Genomic DNA, 22914 nt, shown 5'->3' on the forward strand with positions numbered 1-22914 from the left:
GCTACAGCAGCCAGAGATATGGTTTAACACAAGTATATGACAGTTCATTTATTAGTCCACTGATCTCAAACTTTGAGCTAATTAACCCTATCAACCTTCAAGATTTCTTATGGGCCATGAAACTTCGTAATACGAACATCTACACTGAATGCTTTTTTTTTTTTCTTCTCCTTTCCATGGACCACAGCCTTGCAATCCTAGTGTTCAGAGCTGTCCCTATCAAAACAACTCCTCTTATGAAGTATGAATATGCTAATACACAAATCCAGTTACGAGAAAACGAACTACTGGGATTACAATATTGCCCGGTTTATCCAGCTTTTGGGAGAAAGGAGTCACAAAGCTGATCACTTAGAAATATCAGGGATCTGAACGATCAGACTACACATTACCTGAAAGACCCAAAATAACCACACTATCTGAGAACATACATGCTTTATTCCTCTCTCGGGCACAGGAACGCAGACCACTGAAAACACACACGTTCTCACTAGCATTAGTCAGAAGTAATTTCTGATGCAGAACTGAAATTTCGTTTTAAGTGACAAAATCCTCACAAGAGGCTCTTCCAGGGGATAAAAAAAAAAAAAGGAACACTATAGCTTGGATGTAAAAGTATCCCTCCTGAACAGTATACTGGGCACCTTAACGCTTGCATTCCTTCTAAAATGAGGCACTAGCACTCAGGTGACTCAATCCCTGTGAAAATGAGAAGTCTGCTTCTGTGAAGAAGTCACTTGAGCATCACAGTACAAAATGCAAAAAACTCCACAAAACAAGTCCAAGCTCTCATATGTTCTCAAATTATTTACACTGTCAAGTGTACGGAAAATAGGTTACCTGCATATTTTGTGGTGTTTGATTCATCCATGGACCAGAAGCAGTGATCAAAGGCAAACACCTGTAGAAGCACATAAAAAGACAAATTAGGAACTCTGGCTACAATACATTTCTCTTAATGCAGTACAAATCCATGACTGTTTAACTGCAGTTAGGCTCTCTCTATTGTTTCTGTGGATCCTAAACCAGAACTGTAAAAAGGCTTCATCAGAGGGAATACTTCTGGGAAATCTTAAGAGTTGCAGAACTGCAATACTTCTTCCTATCTGTATTATACACAATACAAAATACCGCTTACTGTATCCCTTAATACTGACTTCAAAACACAGCCAAAACCTAGTAATTAGCTCCACCCTTCTCCAGGCACTAATGTTGACAAAAGTTTCAGCCAACATTAATGAAACAGCACCGAAAGGACTCAACATATAGAACATGGCAAGATGAGTATTTAGCAGACATCAATACAAGATGCACAAAAGTTTTACCATGGGTTGGACTTCTAATGCTCAAAGAGCATTAATACTTACAAGCCTTAAGGAGCAAATAAATACTATGAGATTACCTGCCTAAATTAAGAGTACAGTACTGCATCTCAGTAGAGGAAGCTCAAAAACCGAAAATAGAAAACGTAGCTCTATTAGACACACGCTATCAGAGCCTGCTCTAATGAAAAGATTTAATATTACTTCAGTCAAGAGTTCCAGCTGTGTAGAACTCAAATGAGATTCAGTATTGTGCTCAGCATGCTTATGGACCTGGAACAGTGTCCTGTAAAACCACTTAACATGTTGGGATTTGATCCAAGTTACTTTTTCTGTACATCTGAGAACATCATGGTATAGACATTTAACTGTTGTTTTGACAGCTTTGTATCCCCACAAACACCCCTTAAGCTGCAGTACATTTTCCACATTTTACCATGGTAAACTGACTGTGGATGAGCTAATGATACACATTCTATTTATTTTTTCTCTTTAGGGATCCTAAGAGGTGGGGAAAACAACTCAAACAACCCTCTTTGCCTGGGCCAAGATTTTCTTTGCCTGGTCTTCCAACAGCCGATCTCCTTAGAGAGACAAACCATGCGGGTCAACATGGAGCAAGAGTCACAGGCTATTGGCAGAAACGCCAAATTCCCTGTGAGACAAACCCTGAAGTGAGGAAGAAGATGGATCATTTCCTTTCTGCTTTTGTGAATGTAGAAAAACTTGGATTCCCTAGTATTGCAGAATTAGTACGCAATCTAATATACATATATATTGTAACCTAACTTTTCCCAAAATGCCTGTTGCTACAAACATTTCAGAAGGATAAAAGCAGGTAGGACAGTAACCTCACCTCCTTCCCTTTCCCCCAACTTAATGCAAAACACATCAAATGGCCTGAGAGAAGACTAGATTCTGAGACAACACTTAGTCCACAAGAGTGAAATGAATTCTGGAATTCCATTCAGAAAAGAAAATAAACAAACAAAAAACCCCCATAATAATAATCTAACAGGGAGGTCTGAGTCACTTACTGCAGCGCAAATAGAAAGAGACAACTTCATGAGTCAGGACATTCCCTGCTGCGACTGAGTCGAAGATGTAGTTTTGCCACTGAACTGCATGCAAAATGCAGCAGTTACCTCACCTTATCATCAGACCTCCACTAAGTAGGGGGTATTTTAAATTACTTTTGCACATTTGTTCATCATGCTTCAAATCTAAGCATAAAGAACTCTCTGCCATCAATAAAAACGCTCTAACCCTTTTCGTAACTTCTACAGCACAAGAAGTAGTGTTTTCTCGCATTCCACTTCTATGGAAATTTTCCTCACGGGACTTGGTAACAATATCTAATCTCTTGACAATCAAACGGCAAAGCAGTTCAATTACAAAAGAAAACCCAATTGTAAGGACCTAAACCTCCCAGATGCCCATTCTTTCACCTTGAAACTAAGCGGTATCTGCAGTGGATCACACAGCTCAGTTCAGAAAGGTTACCCAGATACACATGCTCATCTGTAACAACTTAAATGTCAATACAGAAGTACCGTAGGCCAATTTAACCTATTGTCCTACACATTTTCCCCTTGGTTAACATGGAAAATCACGATGGGATTATTCAATGACTCCTAATGTAAACACTGATCTTGTTAAGAGACTTCACAAACTAAAATGTGTGTTTGCAGCCAAGTGTTTCTTGTAGCAAAGTAATTGTTATTTGGATTTTTTTTTTTAAAAGGTAAAAATTGGTCAGACTGATTTTTAAAAGTTCCAAAATGATTATGCATAGGAAGAGAAAAATTCTGTCTCAATATAAAACAAATGTAAATGTATTATTTTAGTATGTTTTCATACTAAACATAAAAAGCCACAACACGGACTCAGGCTATTTATAAAATCTGTTCTGGAAAACTGCCAAATCCTTCTAACAGAAGTAACAAGATTCCTTTTTTAAAAAAAAAAAAAGAAGTCAGGCAAAAAAGTGGAAACTGCTGGGGCATGCACTCTTTGCAAAACATGTCAAGCAGCTGCAGTAAAACTCCTTCCTCTATTAAAACAAGTAGGCAAAAATTTAAAAATTGCTTTGATTGGTGATGACAAAACAGCAACCTTGAAAATTCCCAGCAACGATAATTTAAGCACCCAACCAAAGCAATTTTCAGGACAACTCAGACCTTTGGGTAAAGAGATTCCAAATGCAAGAATTAATAGAGGAAGAAATAAGGCATACAAGAGCAAGAAACTTGGTCCCAATCAGTGAGGCTCTTCTGCACATACATAACAAAGTCATTTTACAGGAAATGCCTGTAGGACAGTGTCCTACCTGAAAAGCAACCCTTTTGATCATCTTTTCTGTACAAAGGTAACTCACTAGTTAATGTTCTTCTGACCTCCAGTGCAGGAACTGCAGGGCATGCAGTCCCAAGAAGAGCACACAAGCATACTTGGGGACAAGATACAGAACCTACACTATAAAAAACCCACAAATTCTAAGTCTCATCTAAGGTGTTCCCTTCCTTCTCTCATCTTCACTGATTATTCTTCCTTGAAAATGAAAACGTTGAGTATTACTTTGTCTTTTGATAGGAGTATGCAGAATAATAATTTTTTTCACCTTAATTTTTTTCTCCCCATGATCCATTTCCCTGAAGAAGGCATGAACCCCCCTGTCAATATGACTGTCAAAGCTATCATAAGTTCTGTTAATGCTTAAGTCTCAGGCTCAATGGCCAATACTCAACCTGGGCATTTACTGGGCACTGAAAACATCTTTTCAGCTTTCTGAAGAAGACTCAAAAGCAAAAATCACTACCAATTTATATCAAAACTGTATCAAACAACTATATCAAAACTACTATAGAAACATTTTTGAACAGAGAGATCTGACACACACAAACAGAACTTCAAGCTTCAAGCAGCCTTGGTGAATTAGTTTTTAACCACATTTTGTAAAATCATTCCATTTAGGTGTTTTAACATTGAAAGAAAAAAAGGCAAATATTTTTTGTTTGAAACGCAAAGTTTAAAATTGCTACCTGTATCTCCACTAAGATTCCCTGAACTTTCAGTTATTCTTCTAAGCATTTTCAGTAAGTCTCTGTGACTATATGGACAAGTATTTCTGCTTTCCTACTGCTCTGATGTCAATTCCATAGCCACTGTAACAGGAAGCTTAATGAATTTTCAGAAGGTAAGCAAAATGGGAAAACCATAAAAGACAGGTATACACCTACTTCAAGCATCTGCACAGGTTGGCGTTCAACCACAAGCAGACATAAGTTCACACAGGTGTTGGCCAGCTCTCACAACTGGACCCAAAATTATTCTTGACATTTAAATTACAGGGGGAACTAACAAACAAGCCTTAAAACTCCTATTTTTGCAAGATTCTGTACCTCATAACTCATCCCAGTATCTAAAAGAGAAAGCTAGATAAAAGGAAGCTGCCAAGAACCTGCCTCACAAGGGTAGTAGCTTCTAAACCAGAAATTTTGAGTGGAGCTAAGAGACTAACAGGGTGGGGGGTTTTTACCAGCTCTATTATTCCAGTGTTTGACATTGGACAGTATTTTCAGTCTGAGTGGTATGACAGTTGGAAAAAAGCTTGGACATTGCATTTTAGACATCTAGAAACAGTCAAGTAACAGACAAAGGTACAAGTAATGGAATACAACTCACCAGGACAGATATTGCACAATTGGAAGTCCATAGTAAAAATAAGTATATGAGCTTGAGTATGTACTCATTGTATATTCATTATAAGAAGTTTAACTCACAAACATATAAAAATGGAAAGTTATGAAAAAGAATTAGCCAGGAAGTGCTAGATCCTGGTACTACCATATCCAGAGTCATTGTAAGTGTGCACATGACCCTTAGCTAACAGTTACATAGGCCATTTCTAGGTTATAGAGAACGATGCTCAGAGTGTTAATAACTATTAGAAATTAAACAAAAGACTGTTCTGGCAACCACAAAGTTTAAATAAAGAAAAGATATGCCGCTTTGATTCAGATTTCTTCAGCAAACACCTACAGCAGTTTAAAAACAGCTGTTGGTTATTATTTTGCTAGAGAGGCAGCTAGAGGTTATGGCTTCCACAGCAAAACAAGCAGCGATGCAGGTCCACACATCCACCACGTCAGTGAAAAATCTGGAGGGTTGTCTCAAATTCACTCGTACCTGTGGCTTAAAAGGAGATTGCAGGTTTTTAACTAGAAGAGCCATTGTGCCTGACAGTTGCACAGCAGTAACTTCTCACAGAATCAGGTAAGACAGCCAAGGGGTATTCACATTTTAAATAGCCAAAACAATATTCTGCGGAACTAATTTTTATTAAAGCCCCTAATCAATGGCTTGAAGAATTAATCATTTTAAGGGTTTACACATGCAAGTATACTTATGTGAACTACTTACAGGTAACGAGTACCATATCCGATATTAACTGCTTGCCAGATTAAGCCAAATGACATAATTAGTTTATATAGGAGTCTAATTTCGCATTCATTATTAGTTGTTTTAAAGCCTAATCCTTGGTATAGAATAGACAGTCCAGGGCTTCCAGCATTTAGGAATGCATTACCCAGACCGAACATAATCCCTAACATACTGTCTATGTAACCATAAAATATTGTAAATGCACAGCTAATCTTTAATAGCCATTTCCATCTGACCAATAGATGGTCAATCTATCATGTTTTGTTTTTACAGAAAAAAAATTACGCTGGACAGGTGCAGATATTGCTCACATGAATTTCAATGAAGCAGTCAGTCTGACATGTAGGGTGACTTACAGGGATACCTGGTGGCTAAAAAGAAAAGCAAAGGAGAAATTTTCATTCACCAGGCAGCTGTTCCTATGTCCCTACTACAACTGCTGATGGAGATAAGCAATAAAGGAGATACATCAGGAAATGGCAAACAAAGTCTACATCAGTAAGCTCAATATAAATGGAAGCCGTTAAAGAACTGAAAGAGGATGGTCACAGTTCAAAAAAAACCACAAGACCTACCACAGGCCTAAAGAAGTATGAACAGAAAATGTGAAGGTGGCCTAGGGTACAGCTCACAAGTCTCAGCCCAGAACCACCATTCTACCTTTGCCACAACATTATACCAGAAGCCCAAGGTTAGTAATATACTTAAACACAATGTTTGTGGAAATAGCAAAACACCCTAATGTCCTTCTATAACTTTTCCTACCACAGCTTCTGAACTACCAAGTTGAGCTGGGATCACAGTTCATCCATGGCTGATGATAAACTAGCTCATTAAACTGAAGTTAAAGAAACTTCCAATATTTATAAAATTTCATTAAAAAAAAAAATCCTAATTTGAAGATCAACTATGTGCAGTACCCTAAAAACTGTATAAATCAAGAAACATCCAAATCTCATATGACATCTTTACAAACTCACAAAGCCTATTTCCACTGATGGTAAGAACCTTCTGTTCCAAACTGATAAACATTTCACACATCATGTTAAGTTTTGGCATTATAGAGCTCAAGGATGTTAATGACCATCTGACTATACCTAACATTAATGTGGCATATATGCACAAACATGCACCTGTTATGTTTTTGTCAAACAAATGCAAGGCCATAATTATGCTTTTACATAATGTCAACAATATCTTTATCTGGCTATAATGGAACATGAATGACGTACTACAGAAAATTAAGGCTCTTACAAGAAAGTTTTTGTGAAATTACAACAACAAAAAGGAGTTTTTTTTGCTTTTGTAAAATTTTTTAACAATGATCAAACTTTTTTGTATTAGATAGTTTAACTGGGATTGATAGAACTTTATTAAATGCTTTCAAAAAAACTGAGAAACTAAAAAACAGATCCAGGAAAAAAAAAAAAGCAGTACAGCATGCCATTTTAAACTGTAGTATCAGTATCATTCATTTTTACCTGCTGTGACCTTAAATTATGTATTTTTGTTTGGGGTTTTTTCCAAATATGATTATTTCAATTCATGTTAAAATATTTTGTTCCATTCTTCCCTGCCTATTGGGAATAATACACATCACTTACTGAGAAGATGTTTTCTTCTGACACTTAAAAAAATTAATCAAAACAATAGATATTTAAATTTTATATATACGTATGCACACACACATATAAAATAGCTGTCTGAACTATAAAGTAGATAGTTATCCACGTAAGACAGATATATAGATAATATCCATCCCACTTTCTATTCCCAGATGTCCTACAGAAGGCCCTGCTACACCTGCAGAAGTCACATCAGACTTGCATACACTATTTCTTGAAGATCTACAAATCAAAGAGAATAATGTAAAAGAAAACCTCATTCAGAGCTAACTACAGTTTTCTCCTGTAAAAAGTACCATCCAACAGAAATAGAAAAGGTAAAATTATAATTAAACTGCTGAAGCAAAATACCAATACAGAGTTTTGCATCTGCTGGTAAGCCATAGTTCACACAGTCCTTTTATCTTATCACTGCTACCAGCCCTGTACCAATACTGTATTTGTCATCCCCATAAGGCTCCTTCTCTGTCCAACAGATACATAACATTCATCCCCCCTCCCTTCCCCTGCATTATGAACAAAACAGCAAATCTTTTCTAGGCAAATTCTGTGGCACTTTGGCCACTTTTATACAAATTATTAATTCCTGAAGATCATCAGTTACAAACAAGAACAGTTTGTTTCCTACTACATGTATTTTGCCACCTTTTAAATACAGTATTTTAACTTTTAAGCAGAATTATGTGCTGCAATGAAATGTTTTACATACAATACTCATTTACTCTTTCAAATGTTTCTATGAATGTATTAAAATCAGGGCTTGTCATGGTCACAGCTTTAACAAGCCATGTGCCCTGCCTGCATGTCAGTTGGATTAAAATGTATTCTTCTAGAATTATGAAGTCTTTAACTTAGAAGTATGAGGACTAGATTTTTTTTTAAAATGTATTTTCCTTTATCAAAGCTGTATTGATCACATACTATGGGAACACGCCCAATATTGCTGCATTGCTCAACATTTTCAAGCAGGTACAAATGCAAAGAGAAAAAAACATACTTACCTTAGGTGGTTTTCTAGATGATTGGCAAAAAAAATCAGCAACGATGACAAGAAGTACGAATACACCATTCACATAAAGGGAAGGGAGCAAAGAAAAAGAAAAGAAACAAGGTCAGTGTACATCATGACTATAATCTGAACTTTTTTGTAATCCACAATGTATTTAAGAATAATCAGATCAGATGATATTTATATGATGCACCACAGATTTTTAACGAGTATATACTTAATTAGTAATATAGCCCGGCATTAAAAAAAAAGGAAAATGTCAGATTCCTTATAGGCATAAAAATCTAACAGCTCTGAGTTCCAGAAGGAAGACAAGCACCTGTTTTCTTTGTCATGGAAGTCAAATCACAGCCCGTCTTTTGTGGCAAACAAACTGAGCCTGCAAACTGGCAGACCAAGGTGCCCAGGGTGAAGCCCCACTGACTTTAGCAGTGCTATACATGCAAGACCAAGGTACGAGTCAAACATGTTTCTTGCAGAGATTATAGAAGTGTGAAGAAAAATAAATCTGTGTTTTCCCTAGCCAAAGAAAACCTACGCTAAACACCATTACCCTTCACATACAACTCCAACAAGTGCTGTCAGAAATAAAGCAGAGATGACAAACTCCCAAACTAAAGACACCAGCTCAGAGTACTTCAACCTGTCCTTAAATGCTTTGCTGCTTATGCTGGCAGCTATATGGCCACATAGTAAATTACTGAATCACAGAATCATTAAGATTGGAAAAGTCCTTTAAGATCGTCAAGTCCAACAATCAATCCAACACCACCATACCCACTAAACCATGCCCTTGAAGTGCCATGTCCACACATTTTTTGAATACTTCCAGTGATGGCGACTCCACCACCTCCCTGGGCAGCCTGTTCCAAATTAAATCAGTTTGGTTTTTTTTTTTAGTGGGACTGATTTCGAGTAAGATCACTGCCCTATCTCACTGGGCAGCTCACCGCTCGCTAATGCCAATGCAGGAGAGGTGAAAATACAGTGAAGAATTAAACTGACTTAGGCCATTCATGAAAACTACAACCTTAAGCATATGTTTAAATTATGCATTGAAATAAGCCTGAAGTGATGCAGAGAGGAAATTTTAACTTGCTTTTCACATGAAGAAAAAAAGCATATGAATGTGCATGAAGAAAAAAACTACACAACCAGAAAGGTCTACAGACAAAACAGCACAAGTAGAGAAGGTAGTAAGATTTATGAAATAAGGATATGGATGAAGGGTCTCTAACTACCCAGCAACAGACAGACTACACAAAATTTTAAGATCATCAAGAGTCTAGAGTCTCAGTGCAGAAACACATGGGACCAAGCTGTGCTTTCATCCACCAGACTACATATGCTACCTGCAACAAAGTTGGGGTGGGGGGAATAACACCTTGAGCAGTTTTCTTAGCAACCCACAATAAGACAGCTCAGAAAAAAAAAAGAAGAAAAAAACTAAACACTGAAGAGAAGCAAATCCACAAACACATCTTATGCAATCTTTTCTACCTACTCTCAGCTCATACCTTAGATGACATGTCTGGCTAGACCATAAGTTACATAGCTGGTACACGATACGGGTATAATGCAAACATACTTTGCCTCTGAGCCAAACCACTCATTGCAGCCTTACCCTTTCATTAATAGCGGCTACACAGGCTCAGCTCATAGCTAGCTCATGTCCAGGTGGCTCAGAACTTGTGCAGAATGCACTTTTATCTGAGTAATTCATTTAGCTATACCTTAAATATTTTTCACTTTAATCAATTTTCAGATGTGATGTAAGTCCAATGTTACCAGCTTGTCTAGCCACAGTCCCAGCACCAGCTCTAAACTTCCAATTCCTACTTGCAAGACAATTTCTTATCAAAGTCAGTCATCCAAGGTTATTTGAAAAGCTTGCAATTTCTTTTAAATACACCCATACCTTGAAAAATAATTCCAGAATACATCAGCTTTCCTAGGGAGTTCCTGATAGACTGCTGCACAGGTTCAGCAGAAGCCCTGAACATTTTAATTGAAATTAACACCAAGAGAAAGTTTATCAACTGTTTTTTTCTGAGATTATCTTTATAAACCCCAATTGGAAAAGGTGCAGAACATCACTAAGTAAACAAACGGTTTGACGTATTTCTTAAGATATTTACTTAACCAATACAAGCCACTACCTTGTAGGAAGTTTCCTCTTATTTTCCTCTGATGCCCATTTTAAGAAAAGCATTATAGCAACTTTTTAAACCACTGGTGGACAGCACAGCTTCCCAGTTGGAAGCAAGATCTTCCATCACTGATCTGGATTGCAGCTTCCTATTGTATGTCACATCCTACTGCTCCAAACACTTTGGCTATTAAGACCAAACTAGGAACTCCAAAAGTCACCTGCTAGCATCACCAGCAGCAATATGATCAAAGGCCCATGAAGTAAGTCAGCTACATTGGCTTACAGGATAGATTTTTTTTTTTTTTTTTCTTTTTAAGCTATTTGGAAATTCCGGCTAACCAACTCACTGTAACCATTATGCTGGCAGTGATTCAGATGGAGACACTCCGACATACTTTCTTCAGTCAACGGACTCACACTAATAAATAAAGAACTTTTTGCAGTTTACCAGAAATCACATCTGTAGCAGCCTAAAGATGTGCTATAAAACCTGCATTATCCTCAATCAATTTTTCACATAAGTTTTTGGGGTTGGTTTTTGGTTTTGTTTTTTAATATGTGCTTTGTGATTTCTTTCTTTTCCAGGAAATCAGCAGCTTTCAGCTTTATAAATAATTGTATTTGTCTCAATTTTTACCAAACACTGACCATACAAATGTGGTGAATCAGTGTCACAGCTGGGTCTGGGGGATAGGGACAGACAGCAGATCACGAGGATACAACAATTAGGATTTTTATTTCCCAAAATTTTTAATTCCATGTCTGATCATCCATGGGGTCAATGACAACATGCAGGTATACCTTTCGAATGACAGCAAAATCTCATCTGAAGTGGACAGCCAGTACACTTCAGGAAATTTATTGCAGAGTTACCTAACCTTGTAACACATCTGCACAACAGCAGATTTTGGTTTAACCTGACGATGGGCATCTTCCATCTGCACACTCAGATGGAAGACTGACTTTTCTCACATGCCTAAAACTCAAAACCAAAGTAAATACCACCAAGAGCCTGAAAAATATTCTCACAGCTCAGAAAAAAAGTATGAATTTCAACGACCACAAAGTCCACGGAGCTTCTGAACTTCCTCCTGCCTTTGTCCTTAAGCCATCATGACTGTAGTAAAATATCACTAGAATGTTTTTCTAACTTTTCTGAGCAGTATGTCTGCTGAAGTCTACTCCTAGAATCTACTCAGGCTTTATCTTTCATAACAGTATTAAGGTTCTCCTGTCCTGCTTGGCTAACACACACTAAGATCGCAGAGTGAGTGGCTATCTCAAATTTTTATCGAGATGGAGAAAACCAAATTCTAGAAAGCTTCCTGCTAATGCAAACAGGTTTTTTTCCCTGTTGTCTCTTGCTAAAACTAAACCCATAATGCTTCTCACATTTGCTAAGAGAACTGACATTTTGTGAATTAATTCTAATGTTCTACACTAGTACATGAATGAGAAGTGTTCTTGACTGCATCCACATTTTCTCTCTACCATCTACCCACTGCCTGTGACAGCACGATGAGGAGTGCGCTTTCCTAGTAGTTTAACAACAGTAAAGGCTGTTTCTTTTTTTTTTTTTAAACTACCTAGACTATTTCACCGGAGTGTCCCTTTGTCATATAAAAAGTTGATATAAGCTGGCATTACATATTCTGACTAGAAAACCAGTCCCATGAAATAGGAAGCAACAGAAGACACTCTTGTACTGTAACATCCAAAAGTACATGATACTGTCACCTTAAAGACATAAGAATGTTTTTTGTCCCTTAGTGAGCATTCCCAACCAAATGTCAATTCTACCCAGAAGTAAAAACATTTTATGCAACAAAAAACTTGAAAGGTTTTCTCTCTATTCCACATAATGCGGTTTCATCACTCCACCCACCCCCAGTCAAGAAATGTTCAGTAGGGACAAGGTGCCTTTAAAAATGAGAACGTAGGTGTAAAACCAGGTACTCTCCATTGAAGGAGACAGAGGAACAAGGCATCTTTGAAAAACAGGTCTTGAATTCTCTGGAATGACACCCACACAGTCTAATTCATCCCCAATTCATCTGTGCTAAGAAGCCAAGTAGGTCACAATTAAACTATAATTATTCCACATTTTGGAAAGTACTCTGTGGATTCTTTTCCTTTCTCACAATTAGTTAGTGAAGACGAAGCAATCATAGCCAGCTATGTTAAGTAACCACATATAGTATCTATAGCAGATGATGAATGAATCACATGGCTTTGCAGCTTGCTCTTCTAAGCTCATTACGCCAGAAATCAGCTAAGACAATGAGTCTGAAATACTTTTTTGCTCTTGTCATATGTGCAACCACAGCAAATTCATGGTACTCACTGCTTTCCCAAACGTATAATTAAGTGCTTACATGTAGTGGCTACATAGTCATTGATGTACTCCTCAGGATCACTGCTCAAAAAAATTTCTACAAGCAACTACCAATATACTAGAAAGGGAGAGAATTCTTCAGGTTTTTACATGCTGAGTTGAAAAAACAGTCTTCTTTCTTTCCTCTGTAAGCATAAAGATTAGCAAATTGAAAAGATCATCCTGACAGATAAAACCAATAGTTTTATATTTATTTTTGATGTCTCCTTAATAGCATTTGATAGCCACAGTTTCCAAAATTTTGTTTCCACATACACCTCATGTGCAGTTTATTCTGTCGGGAATTCTGCAGTACTAGAAAATGAATGATTTCTTTGTACAGTCCTATAACCTGTTCCCAGTTATGTCAAGTCAGAACAGGTTATCGAACCTGCTATGCTTTCATGCATATGCAAGGATGTAGCTTTGTGCTCCTCCCCTCTTCGATTTTCACCTCTCACCACTGATCCAGCATCTCTGGAATCGAAAGACCAGCTGTTCAAAACAAACATCATAGGTTTTTCTAAGGTTTTTTTGTTGTTGTTTTGTTTTTTAATCAGGCTGCCTTACAACTCAGGCTGAGATTATCACCAGCAGTGTGTGTTTGCCTCACTTAAAGGCAGAGTGCAAGGGAACAAAGCAGTGGAAGGACCATCATAATGAGTGCTCCTTGCTTTACTCCATCGAAGTAACTGCATTGTTTATCCATGTATATAAGGCTTTCAGAGTGGCTGCAGCAGAGACAGCAGACATTCAGCACTCCTAACTGCAAACAACGTAAATTATGTATATGCAGAGAGATGACATTTCTCCTATCCTTCACAGTAAGATCACACAGCTCTAGGACCCTTCATTGCCTCATGGTTTATCACTGCAGGCTGTTACTTGCAGGCTTGATACCAAGCTTCTTAAAAAGCATGCCTATATATTATTAATGGACACTGCACTACTTAACAAAAGCACCTGTCTAGAAAAAGATCAGTGTCTGACACAGTAACAGTTTCAGATGACCAGGTAGTGCAAACTACTGGCAGTACACCATTTTCTCAACAATGAACACAGAAAAAGGACATTTTTTTGCCCATTTCCCCCTTCTGTTTTCTAAATGTAGAAGATCAAAGGATGGCATGGGCAAGGCTCTGAAAGGGAACAGTGTCCCACCTTTGTGCTTGGCTGAGGCAGCTTCTCTGTAGCTGACTAATGAAGATGGCATCACAACTTGATACTAGGATTCCTGGAAGAGTTACTTTACATACTGTATGAGCAAACATACATATGCAAATAGATAACTAGTTATTTTATATTCTTGCATAAAGTGGGCAGCACATGCTCTGTACCTGTTTAATCCTCCTACCCAGCAAAAGTCTGTTCTATAGACAAAATAATCCCTTGAAGAACAGCAAAATAAAAACATTTTAACAAGTAAAGCAATTTGAGCAAGTGCCATGTAATAAGGTAGTAGCTGATCATAATCAGAAACACCACCAGAAGCACATGCATACAGTGAAAATACATTGCTTTCTCATGCTTCATGGAAATACTCTATCAAGAAGCTGTGCTACTCATTGCAAACCTGCCACAAGCAAAGAAAGAAAAAACACTGAAATCAGAATGACAAATACTGCAGTGCAAGTTAAACAAAATAGACATTACAGTAGCAGAGTGACTTCCATTACACAAAAGAAACCTAGAAAATGCCTGGATATGTCACCATCACAGGGTTCCACTCCAAGAACTTAAGTTCATTCACTACAGCAGTGATAAACTACCAAAAAAAAAAAAAAAGCACCACAGGATATGAAAACACCACAAGCTCACCACAGTACATGAAAGGCATTATATTCTGACATTCACAGGATGGAAAGCAGAACATGACAACTGCTCTGGAACATCGCTAGTCCCTAACTTACCTTCACTCCCAAGTTCTGACTATTTTTACTGCCGAAGGCATTATTATTCCAGTACCAGCAATTTGTTGATGTGAAGTTCAAGTGGTTCTAATCTTTACACAGAAGCCTTGGTGTTCATGTGAAAAACAGCTTCTACTGACAACTTGAAAATGGGCTGATACTTGTCCTACATGCAACAGCATGCCACTTTGCAAACAGCTATCTGCTTAGGAGAACAGTTACCACCATAAGCAGAAAGATTAATCTATCACTTTGCTGGAAAGTTCACAAAACAACAAAATTCTCTGTCTACTCTCCCACATAGAATAAGCATAAAAAAAAAAATTATCCCATTTCAGTTAATTTGCTTGGTTTTACTGCAAAGGCAAAAACTGACTAACATTTTCATGCTGCTCTGTGATAACAGAGCTCTAACCCAATTCTGACTGCTCAGACACCGTCCAGAACCTACCACGTTCAATAATCTATTTTCTGCAAGTCTTTAATGATACTCATCCAAAGCTTATCCAAGACTCTAGTTATTGTAATAAAAACCTGCTACACCTATCAATAGCACAGTATAACCACAAGCAGAAGTATATTAAGCTTGTTCTAACAACCAACCAGCCTCATAACAAAAAGGCAAAGGAATGCAAGTCTACTTAATGATTCCTCGTAATCATAGTTATGCTACCAAATAGTCCTGACCCTTTTGAAACTGATTCTTTTTCCCTCCTTTTTAATAAAACTCTATGCAAAAGAATCTAAACAAGGAGCTTTTACTAACTAATCAGGCTCAGAGGGATGAGAAAAGAGGGAGGGAGGAAAGAATCTTAGCCTGAATGCAATGAAACTGCTGTCTGGGCAAACATGGTATATTTCTGGAAAGCAGGTGGAAACACATGCTAGAAGTGTTAATAAAATTACCATGGCATTTATTAGGCACCCATTATTCTCATTCTGTTGCATTTATTAATAGTGCTCTTGAAAAGAAAAAACACCTCAAGCCTTAACTGGCATTTCAACTCTGTCCACAAACTATCGAGACTCTCACACCCAATCAACCAGCCAATTGGGTTAGCTACTCCCAGCTAATAACTACCTCGTAACTCTTCAACATCAGTGGAAAATGTTCCCTTTCAACACTACTGCTCCTTAAAAATTCTGTCCAAAATGCTGCCTGTAAGAACCATCAAAACACTAAGCTGCGCTGAAGATAATACCTCTTCTGCAGGGGTGTATCTCAAAGCTATCTGAAAAATACACTGTTATTTATCACTATATACATATAGTATTTATTGCAAGACATCACCTTCAAAGGCATATGAAGAAAGTCTGCTAAGCAATGTAACATTTTATAAATTAAATTCAACGTTGTTAGTTTGCCTGTTCAGAACTCAAGCATTACTATTTCCTACAAAGAGATGAACGGCCATTAGCAGCTTCATTGATGAGGATCAAGAAAGAAGATTTCTAGTCAGTGGAAAGACTATGTACTGGAAAGAACTAAACTGTACGTATTAACTGAGTAACTGGACCTGAACCTTTGTTATAACACCTTACCTCCCTCAGTAAATGAAAAACAAACAAAACAAAACAAAACGAAAAAAAAAAAATCACTCTCTCTGCTGCGAGGTAAGCATATTCTTTCTTATTCTATCAGGACAAGGATATAGTTGGGAAGCTTCTGAAGAAACAGAGAAGGGTGGCAACTGCAATGGCACTCTCAGATTTTCCATGTGAGGGCTTCAGACAGAGGTTAGATGCCTTTCCAGTAGACACCAGAGGGGTAAACAAGTTACTGGGCTGAATACCTTGCCACAGAATACATCCTATACAACAGGGGAGGCGAGACCAACAAAATTTATCAGGCTCCTTCTTCCTCAGTGAGCCACGAAGTTGTGACAAACTGTAAAAATGTTATGTTACTTTGAGCCACAAACATTTCCCTCCCCTCCCCCCCCCCCCCCCCAGCAAAGATTGTAGGCAAGACCTCCCTAGCAGACATTTTTCAGTCCAGGAAGATTTAGGGAAGTACACACCACTTATGTAAAACAAAATAGGAAATATTTAGACCTGTAGCAATGATAAGAGCCTAACATCTTTGGAGGACTAAAAAAAAAAATAAAATAAAATAAAAAAATCAAGGATCATCTTATGACTGGAATATATGACCTTAACAGATCACAGATTAAAAGACTTGAATAATATTTTAATCCAGTATTAAGCCAATCCTTTTTCTAGATCTAATTGAATCCTAAATGGTTAAAATTCATGTTCTTAAGGGAGCCTGGCTTTACATGCTGGAGAATAACAGAATCAGGAAAAAATTTTAAAATGTTAAAAGTTAAAAATTAAGGACTGGAACATCTCTCCTATAAGGAAAGGCTGAGGGACTTGGGGCTGTTCAGCCTGGAGAAGAGAAGGCTCAAGGGCAGGATCTTATCAATGTGGATAAATACCTTGAACGGAAGGGGCAAAGAGGACGGAGTCAGGCTCTTTTCATTGGTGCCTGCTGACGGGACCAGAGGCAACAGGCACAAACTGGAACACCAGAGGTTCCCTCTGAACATCAGGAAACACTTTTTCACTGTGAGGTTGACTGAGCACTGGCACAGGTTGCCCAGAGAGGTGGTGGAGCCTCCATCCTTGTAGATGTTCAAAAACCATCTGGACATGGGCCTGGGCAACTGGTTCTAGGTGGTCCTGCTTGAGCAGAAGGAGTAGACCAGGTGACCTCCAGATGTCCCTGCCAACCTCAGCCCTTCTGTGAAAAATGTTAAAATCAATTTTTTAATGATATAGTGGCATAGAGTAGTAGCATGAACATTAGTATAAGAGATAATCTGCAAGGTTTGTGATTCAGGAATTTGTAACCATTACTACCATCGTAGTCTTGTGTCAATTGAAAGAAGTCAATAAAAAACACCTCTAAAAATCCTTAGATGATGTGATCCCCACACCAACTCATATATATCAGTTCCATAGAAAGAAATTTTCAACATGAAACATAAAATTTGTGGCAGCCCAGCAACCTTCAGTGGTGTTTCACAGCTGTTTTTGATGTCTGAAATTTCTTCACATCTCCAAGAAGATACAGTCAGTCTGCTGTGGAGAGTATTATTCACTGTGCCCATCAAGTGATGTTATCAGGCAAGGACAGGCATCCAGGTTTCACCTATTGATTTTCAGTGAACAAGCTTGGACAGTACTACTTTAACATCATAGTAGCAATTTTTAGTTTGCTCTGGCAGATAAAGAGGGTTTACTTTAATCTCCGTTTTCTTTAGTTCTAAGCAGATGGTCACAGTCATTACTAAAAGTGACAGTTCTGTACAGCCTCAGTGCAAATGAAATACTGAGTTTTCTTTCAGAGTTTGTCTTCAAGCAAGAGCCAGAAGGCATAAGGTATAAATTTGAATAATTCTTAAAAGTTTGCATGCTTAAGTCAGAAATATCATAATACCATAAATGGTTAAAACTGACAAAGCTGATTTACTGCTGACTTTACATAGAGACTCTGTCTATAAAATGAAGGGAAAACAGAGCTTTGAAGTGCCTCAGTGGAGAATGAGTTCACAGCTAAATGCAAGCAATTGTAGTGTATCATTCAAACTAAGAAGAGGGGTATAATGTATAATTATGTTTTGTTACAATAGACTTCATTTTTACAATACACACAAAACAGTTGGCCTGTGTCCCATAAAAATAGCAATTTTTCTGAAAACAAACAGCAATGCTACAGTGCAAGTCAAAAGTAAAATTCCATATAAAAGTATTGCAAGCAGTTTTCAATATAAGAAATGTTTATTTCAAAGAGTAAATGTGGACACATGGATCACGGGATCACAAGCACAGCTAGAATGCTGTTTTAGTGAGCATTACAAGATAGCACAAGAGAAACAGAAGTCATCTCAGACATCTTAGACATTGATGGTTTTTGAAAAAGTCTATAAAGAGATCACAACATTATCGTGGATAAGAAAGAATTACCTAGGAACTGAAATGGATTTTCAGTATTTCCTGAAAAGACAGAAACAAAAAAATTAGTTATGTCTATTCTTACAGCTAAAAAGTGAGACCACATCTGCCAATACACAATAACTAGCTCAATAAAGCAATAAAACAGAGCCAGCATCTCCATGTCATAGGCAGCAGCAACGCCATAGACTCTTTTGAGATGGAGTCTGAACAATTCAAAGTTAGTTATGTTGTTCTGTGTCATGAAAGGCTATTAATTCTCCTGCTGCCCAGAAAGCTTTCCTGATTTGTGATATCAAAGAAATTTAATCTCATTTATTTGTTCTTGTACCAACACTGTGCTGTAATTTAATACTTCAATCTAACACAGCTTTCTGCATATGCTCTCATGTGTTATGCTTCCCACTATGTAAAAGTACACTTTTACATAGGCTCTGCAGTCCTCTAGCTATCTTAACTTCAAATCAGTTTGAATTTGTATTTCTTAAAACATAGTGAATCTGAAATGTAGAGAATAACCCAAACGAAGTTCTACCAAGTTTCTTTTAGAATGGCACAGTTCCTATATTGTATTTATACTGCATTGCTTATGAAGTAACCTTTTTCATTTAAACAGTTTGGAAAATATGAACATTCTTAGAAACAAAAATATTTCTGCATCGAAAGCATAACTCTCTTTACCCTTTGCTATATTCCTACGAACCATTGCCTAGGTCTTCTGTGGATTGCAAAGGGAAGAATTATGACAAATTTCACTTTGCATTAGAGATCAGAGAGGAGGAGGCAAGAACCATAGAAACCACTTAATTTTTGAAAGTTGAACTACTTTAGCTAGCAAGTTCTTTCTGAACACCTCAGAAACAGAAAAGAAAACTTTGAAAGCAGAGATTGCATCTTTAATTAGGCTGCAGGTGAAATAGTTTTGTTTCTGCAGGGGATGAGGGAAGAGGAAAAACAGGTAGGGTTTCAAGTGCGTACACTCTGTTTCAGGTCTGAGGGAGAATGAGTAAGCTTTAGCCTAACAGACACCAGCAACAGTTGCCCTAAGAACACCTCACTGTAATTGTTCAAGCAGCAAAACCACTTAAGAAGCTTCTTCCCAGCTCCATGCCACAGTCTGTCATATTTGGCTGTGCCTCTGCCAGATAAATGTGGGGCAAGGGGGTTCAGAGTGTCAGGCAGGAGTGTTACTTTGCTTTGCCATTCTTTACTTCAAAAATTGTCTTCACCAATTTCATTTACAGAAACCAGAAGCCATTTGTACCTATGCAGGGAATATGCACAGTAAATGTCAATGTGCAATTTGGAACACAAACACATGGAGTGAGGGGTAAGGGTGTGCTGACTGCTAGGCCACTAGGGTATCACAAAAGGGGCAGATCTTGCCTCTGACAGTCATCAGACCCTTTGATCAAGCCACTTGACGAACGCAGCAGCAAACTCAGCAGCAGCCTAGTGCAGGTGCAAGACACAGGCACTCTCACCAGCCACAGGCAGTGAGAAACTTCAGACAGAATTAACTGGTATGTTTGAGCTTAATGGCCTTTGATGACTTTTCTTCCATATTCATTCACCTAACCATTTTTTAATCACATGGACTTTTAAAAGTCACAGCATCCTGTGACAAAGTCCACAGTTTAATTATGGCTGCAACTTTGTATTTGTTCTGAACACATCTCCTGAGAATTTAAGGTGAAGTCACAAAGTTCCTGAAAGATAACAGACAGTAAGTCATTCCTCCTGCTGTTCATGGATGTACAGATCTCTCACCATACCCCTTTCCTCTCTCCAGCTGTCATTTTCTAGACCAAAGGCTTCTCATCTATTTATTGGTTTCCTCGTGTAAAAGTGGTCTGTAAGAAGCTCACCACTTCTGCCATTCTCTAGTTCTTTCTAGTTCTACCACAACCTGTTAGAGACAGGAGGGTCAGAATAAAACACAGCAGTCAAGGTCACTTCGCAGCTGCACAGAGACATGAAGCTTCCTCTCTTGTTCCCTGCTCTTTCCCAGCAGGTTGTAACAGTCCCTTGCTATTTTTCACCCAGTTGTGGAGTGCTAAATTGATGTTTCCCTTGAATGAGCATAACTCCAAGATGATTCTCCTGAGAACAGGGAGTCCAGAAACCATGGCTAGGTACATAAGACGTTTGCATTTCACAGCGAGTTTCATGTTCCCTTTTATCAGCCAGCCACAACCCACCTGAAAGTCCTCCCACAACTTTCTGTGGCTGCCATGCTCTAACAGCAACAGCAGCAGCATAGTGCTGCAAATATATTCTGTCATACCAGTATTCACCCCTTCTCCAGTTCATTTATAAAAAAACAAATACCAGACCAAGCAGAGACCTCTTCAGAACTCCACACAAGATGTACTGGGGTGGGGTAGAACATTTTAGTTGGACACATGGCTCATCCCTCCCGAGTCTGTGATTTTTATTAACCAAGAGAAATCAAAAGTCATCGTCCCTGGGTTGTGACTGGCTTCTTGTCCTCCAAAACACCTGAAGCACAAATACCAGTGCCTTGTTAGCTTAAAATAACTCACTGGAACCTGTATCTTCCAGAAGTCTTTTTACAAAGAAGCTAAAGAAACTTGCAGAAAGAGTGTGTCTCTTCCAAACGGAACAAAATTGTGTGTGAGAACTTAGCTAAACTATCCACCCAATACCATTCACATAGGAATTAATGAAAAGCATTGTAAAAAATAATTAAGTCTGACTCTTAAAAACGCTATCAATACTTTTGCTACACATTGATTTTTTAAACTAAATTAACAGTGTTGCTAAGTTAATTGTAGAACTCCTTGATCAGCTTTCTCCAATTAGCTGAAATGATGATGCCATTACTAACACACTGTTTACCATTGTTTCAGAAGAAAAAATTGCAGATTAAAAAATGCAGCAATTTGAAAAAAGGCAATACAAAAATCCAAAACCAAAATGACAGTACTGAGTTATGAAATACAGCAAAAATATCCTCTTACCTTAGGACCTTCTGCACAATAAAATCTAAAGCTCAGGACATTAAGCAATATTCAGTACTTTTTTTTTTTTCTTAAAGTATGTTGCAAAGAGCTTTGTGGCATCATTCAATTCAAAAGCTGCATCTAAGAAATACTACTCCAGGAAAAAAGCAAGGCTAGAGACAGTATTTTTGCTTCAATAATCTAAAGAACTAAAAATATTTGCTTTAATTGCATTTGTCGTCTTAATAGGTTGCAATGGAAAATTTATACGCATCTTAGCTTTTCTATCCCTCACTTTCTAAAATACTGAGGATCAAAGTAACACACAAAAGCTTCTTTCAAATACAGATACAACTTTCCATCTCCATTACTATACTGAACATCGAATGGCTACATTTTGGGATTGCAAGTCTGCTTCTATGTAATGTACCTTGTGCTAGCTCCCAGAAAAATGCATGTTGTCTGCATGTCTTACTGAACACACCTACTCCTCTGTGCAGCACCTGTAGCTAACTAGTCAACAGAGAAGCAGTTATTTCATATTTAATGTGTCTTTCCTAATCTAAACCTCCTCTTTTTAGGCAACGGAATCTGCCCCCAACAGAACACAATCAAAACTCAAATGCTCAATGTAACATTTCCTTTAGTTATACATCAGTTGTAGAAAAATTACTGTCAAGCTAAGCCAAAAATAAGTAACCTTTCAACAGAAACCTAGCTTTTCCAAATGGCACGTTTTTTAGACTAATCTGTATCAAGATACTTACGTTAAGTACTTTAGTTACTATGAGAACAGTAACTCTTGACTCTTGGGCAGTTACAAATAGAGATTGTAAAGCACTGCAGAAATGATCAAGAATTTTCTAAATCCTCTCTCATTCAAAAAATTCTCTAGAAGATAACATTGCATATACATCAAATCAAATGCAACTCCAGCCTGTCAAACTGAAAAATCATTAGTACCATTCTATCTCCTTCAGGATGAGGGCAGGGAAGGAAAGCCTCCTTTGTAGACTGGAAAGTCTCATCAAATCCTCTCCCGACTTTGTTTTGTTAGTGGGAAGCCCATGCCAAATCCCCTTCTAAAATTAATTCACTCTTTATTTCAAGCATAATAAATAAATTCTTCAGCCTTTTGGGCAGGGGAAGGGGA

General features: G+C 37.8%; 1 protein-coding gene across 1 annotated transcript in view; it reads right to left on the reverse strand.

Annotated features, from left to right (window-relative positions):
• Positions 1-22914, reverse strand: part of KIF13A (kinesin family member 13A) — a gene marked incomplete at both ends in the record, with an annotated part of 97147 nt that overhangs the window by 41795 nt on the left and 32438 nt on the right. Inside the window, 2 exons of the mRNA XM_081996461.1 lie at positions 841-901; positions 8392-8404. Of these exons, the coding sequence (XP_081852587.1) occupies positions 841-901; positions 8392-8404 (74 nt within the window). The remainder of the gene's footprint in view (positions 1-840; positions 902-8391; positions 8405-22914) is intronic.

The sequence above is a fragment of the Phaethon aethereus genome (genome assembly GCF_964289735.1).
Source record: "Phaethon aethereus genome assembly, chromosome: 2".
Classification (NCBI taxonomy): domain Eukaryota; kingdom Metazoa; phylum Chordata; class Aves; order Phaethontiformes; family Phaethontidae; genus Phaethon; species Phaethon aethereus.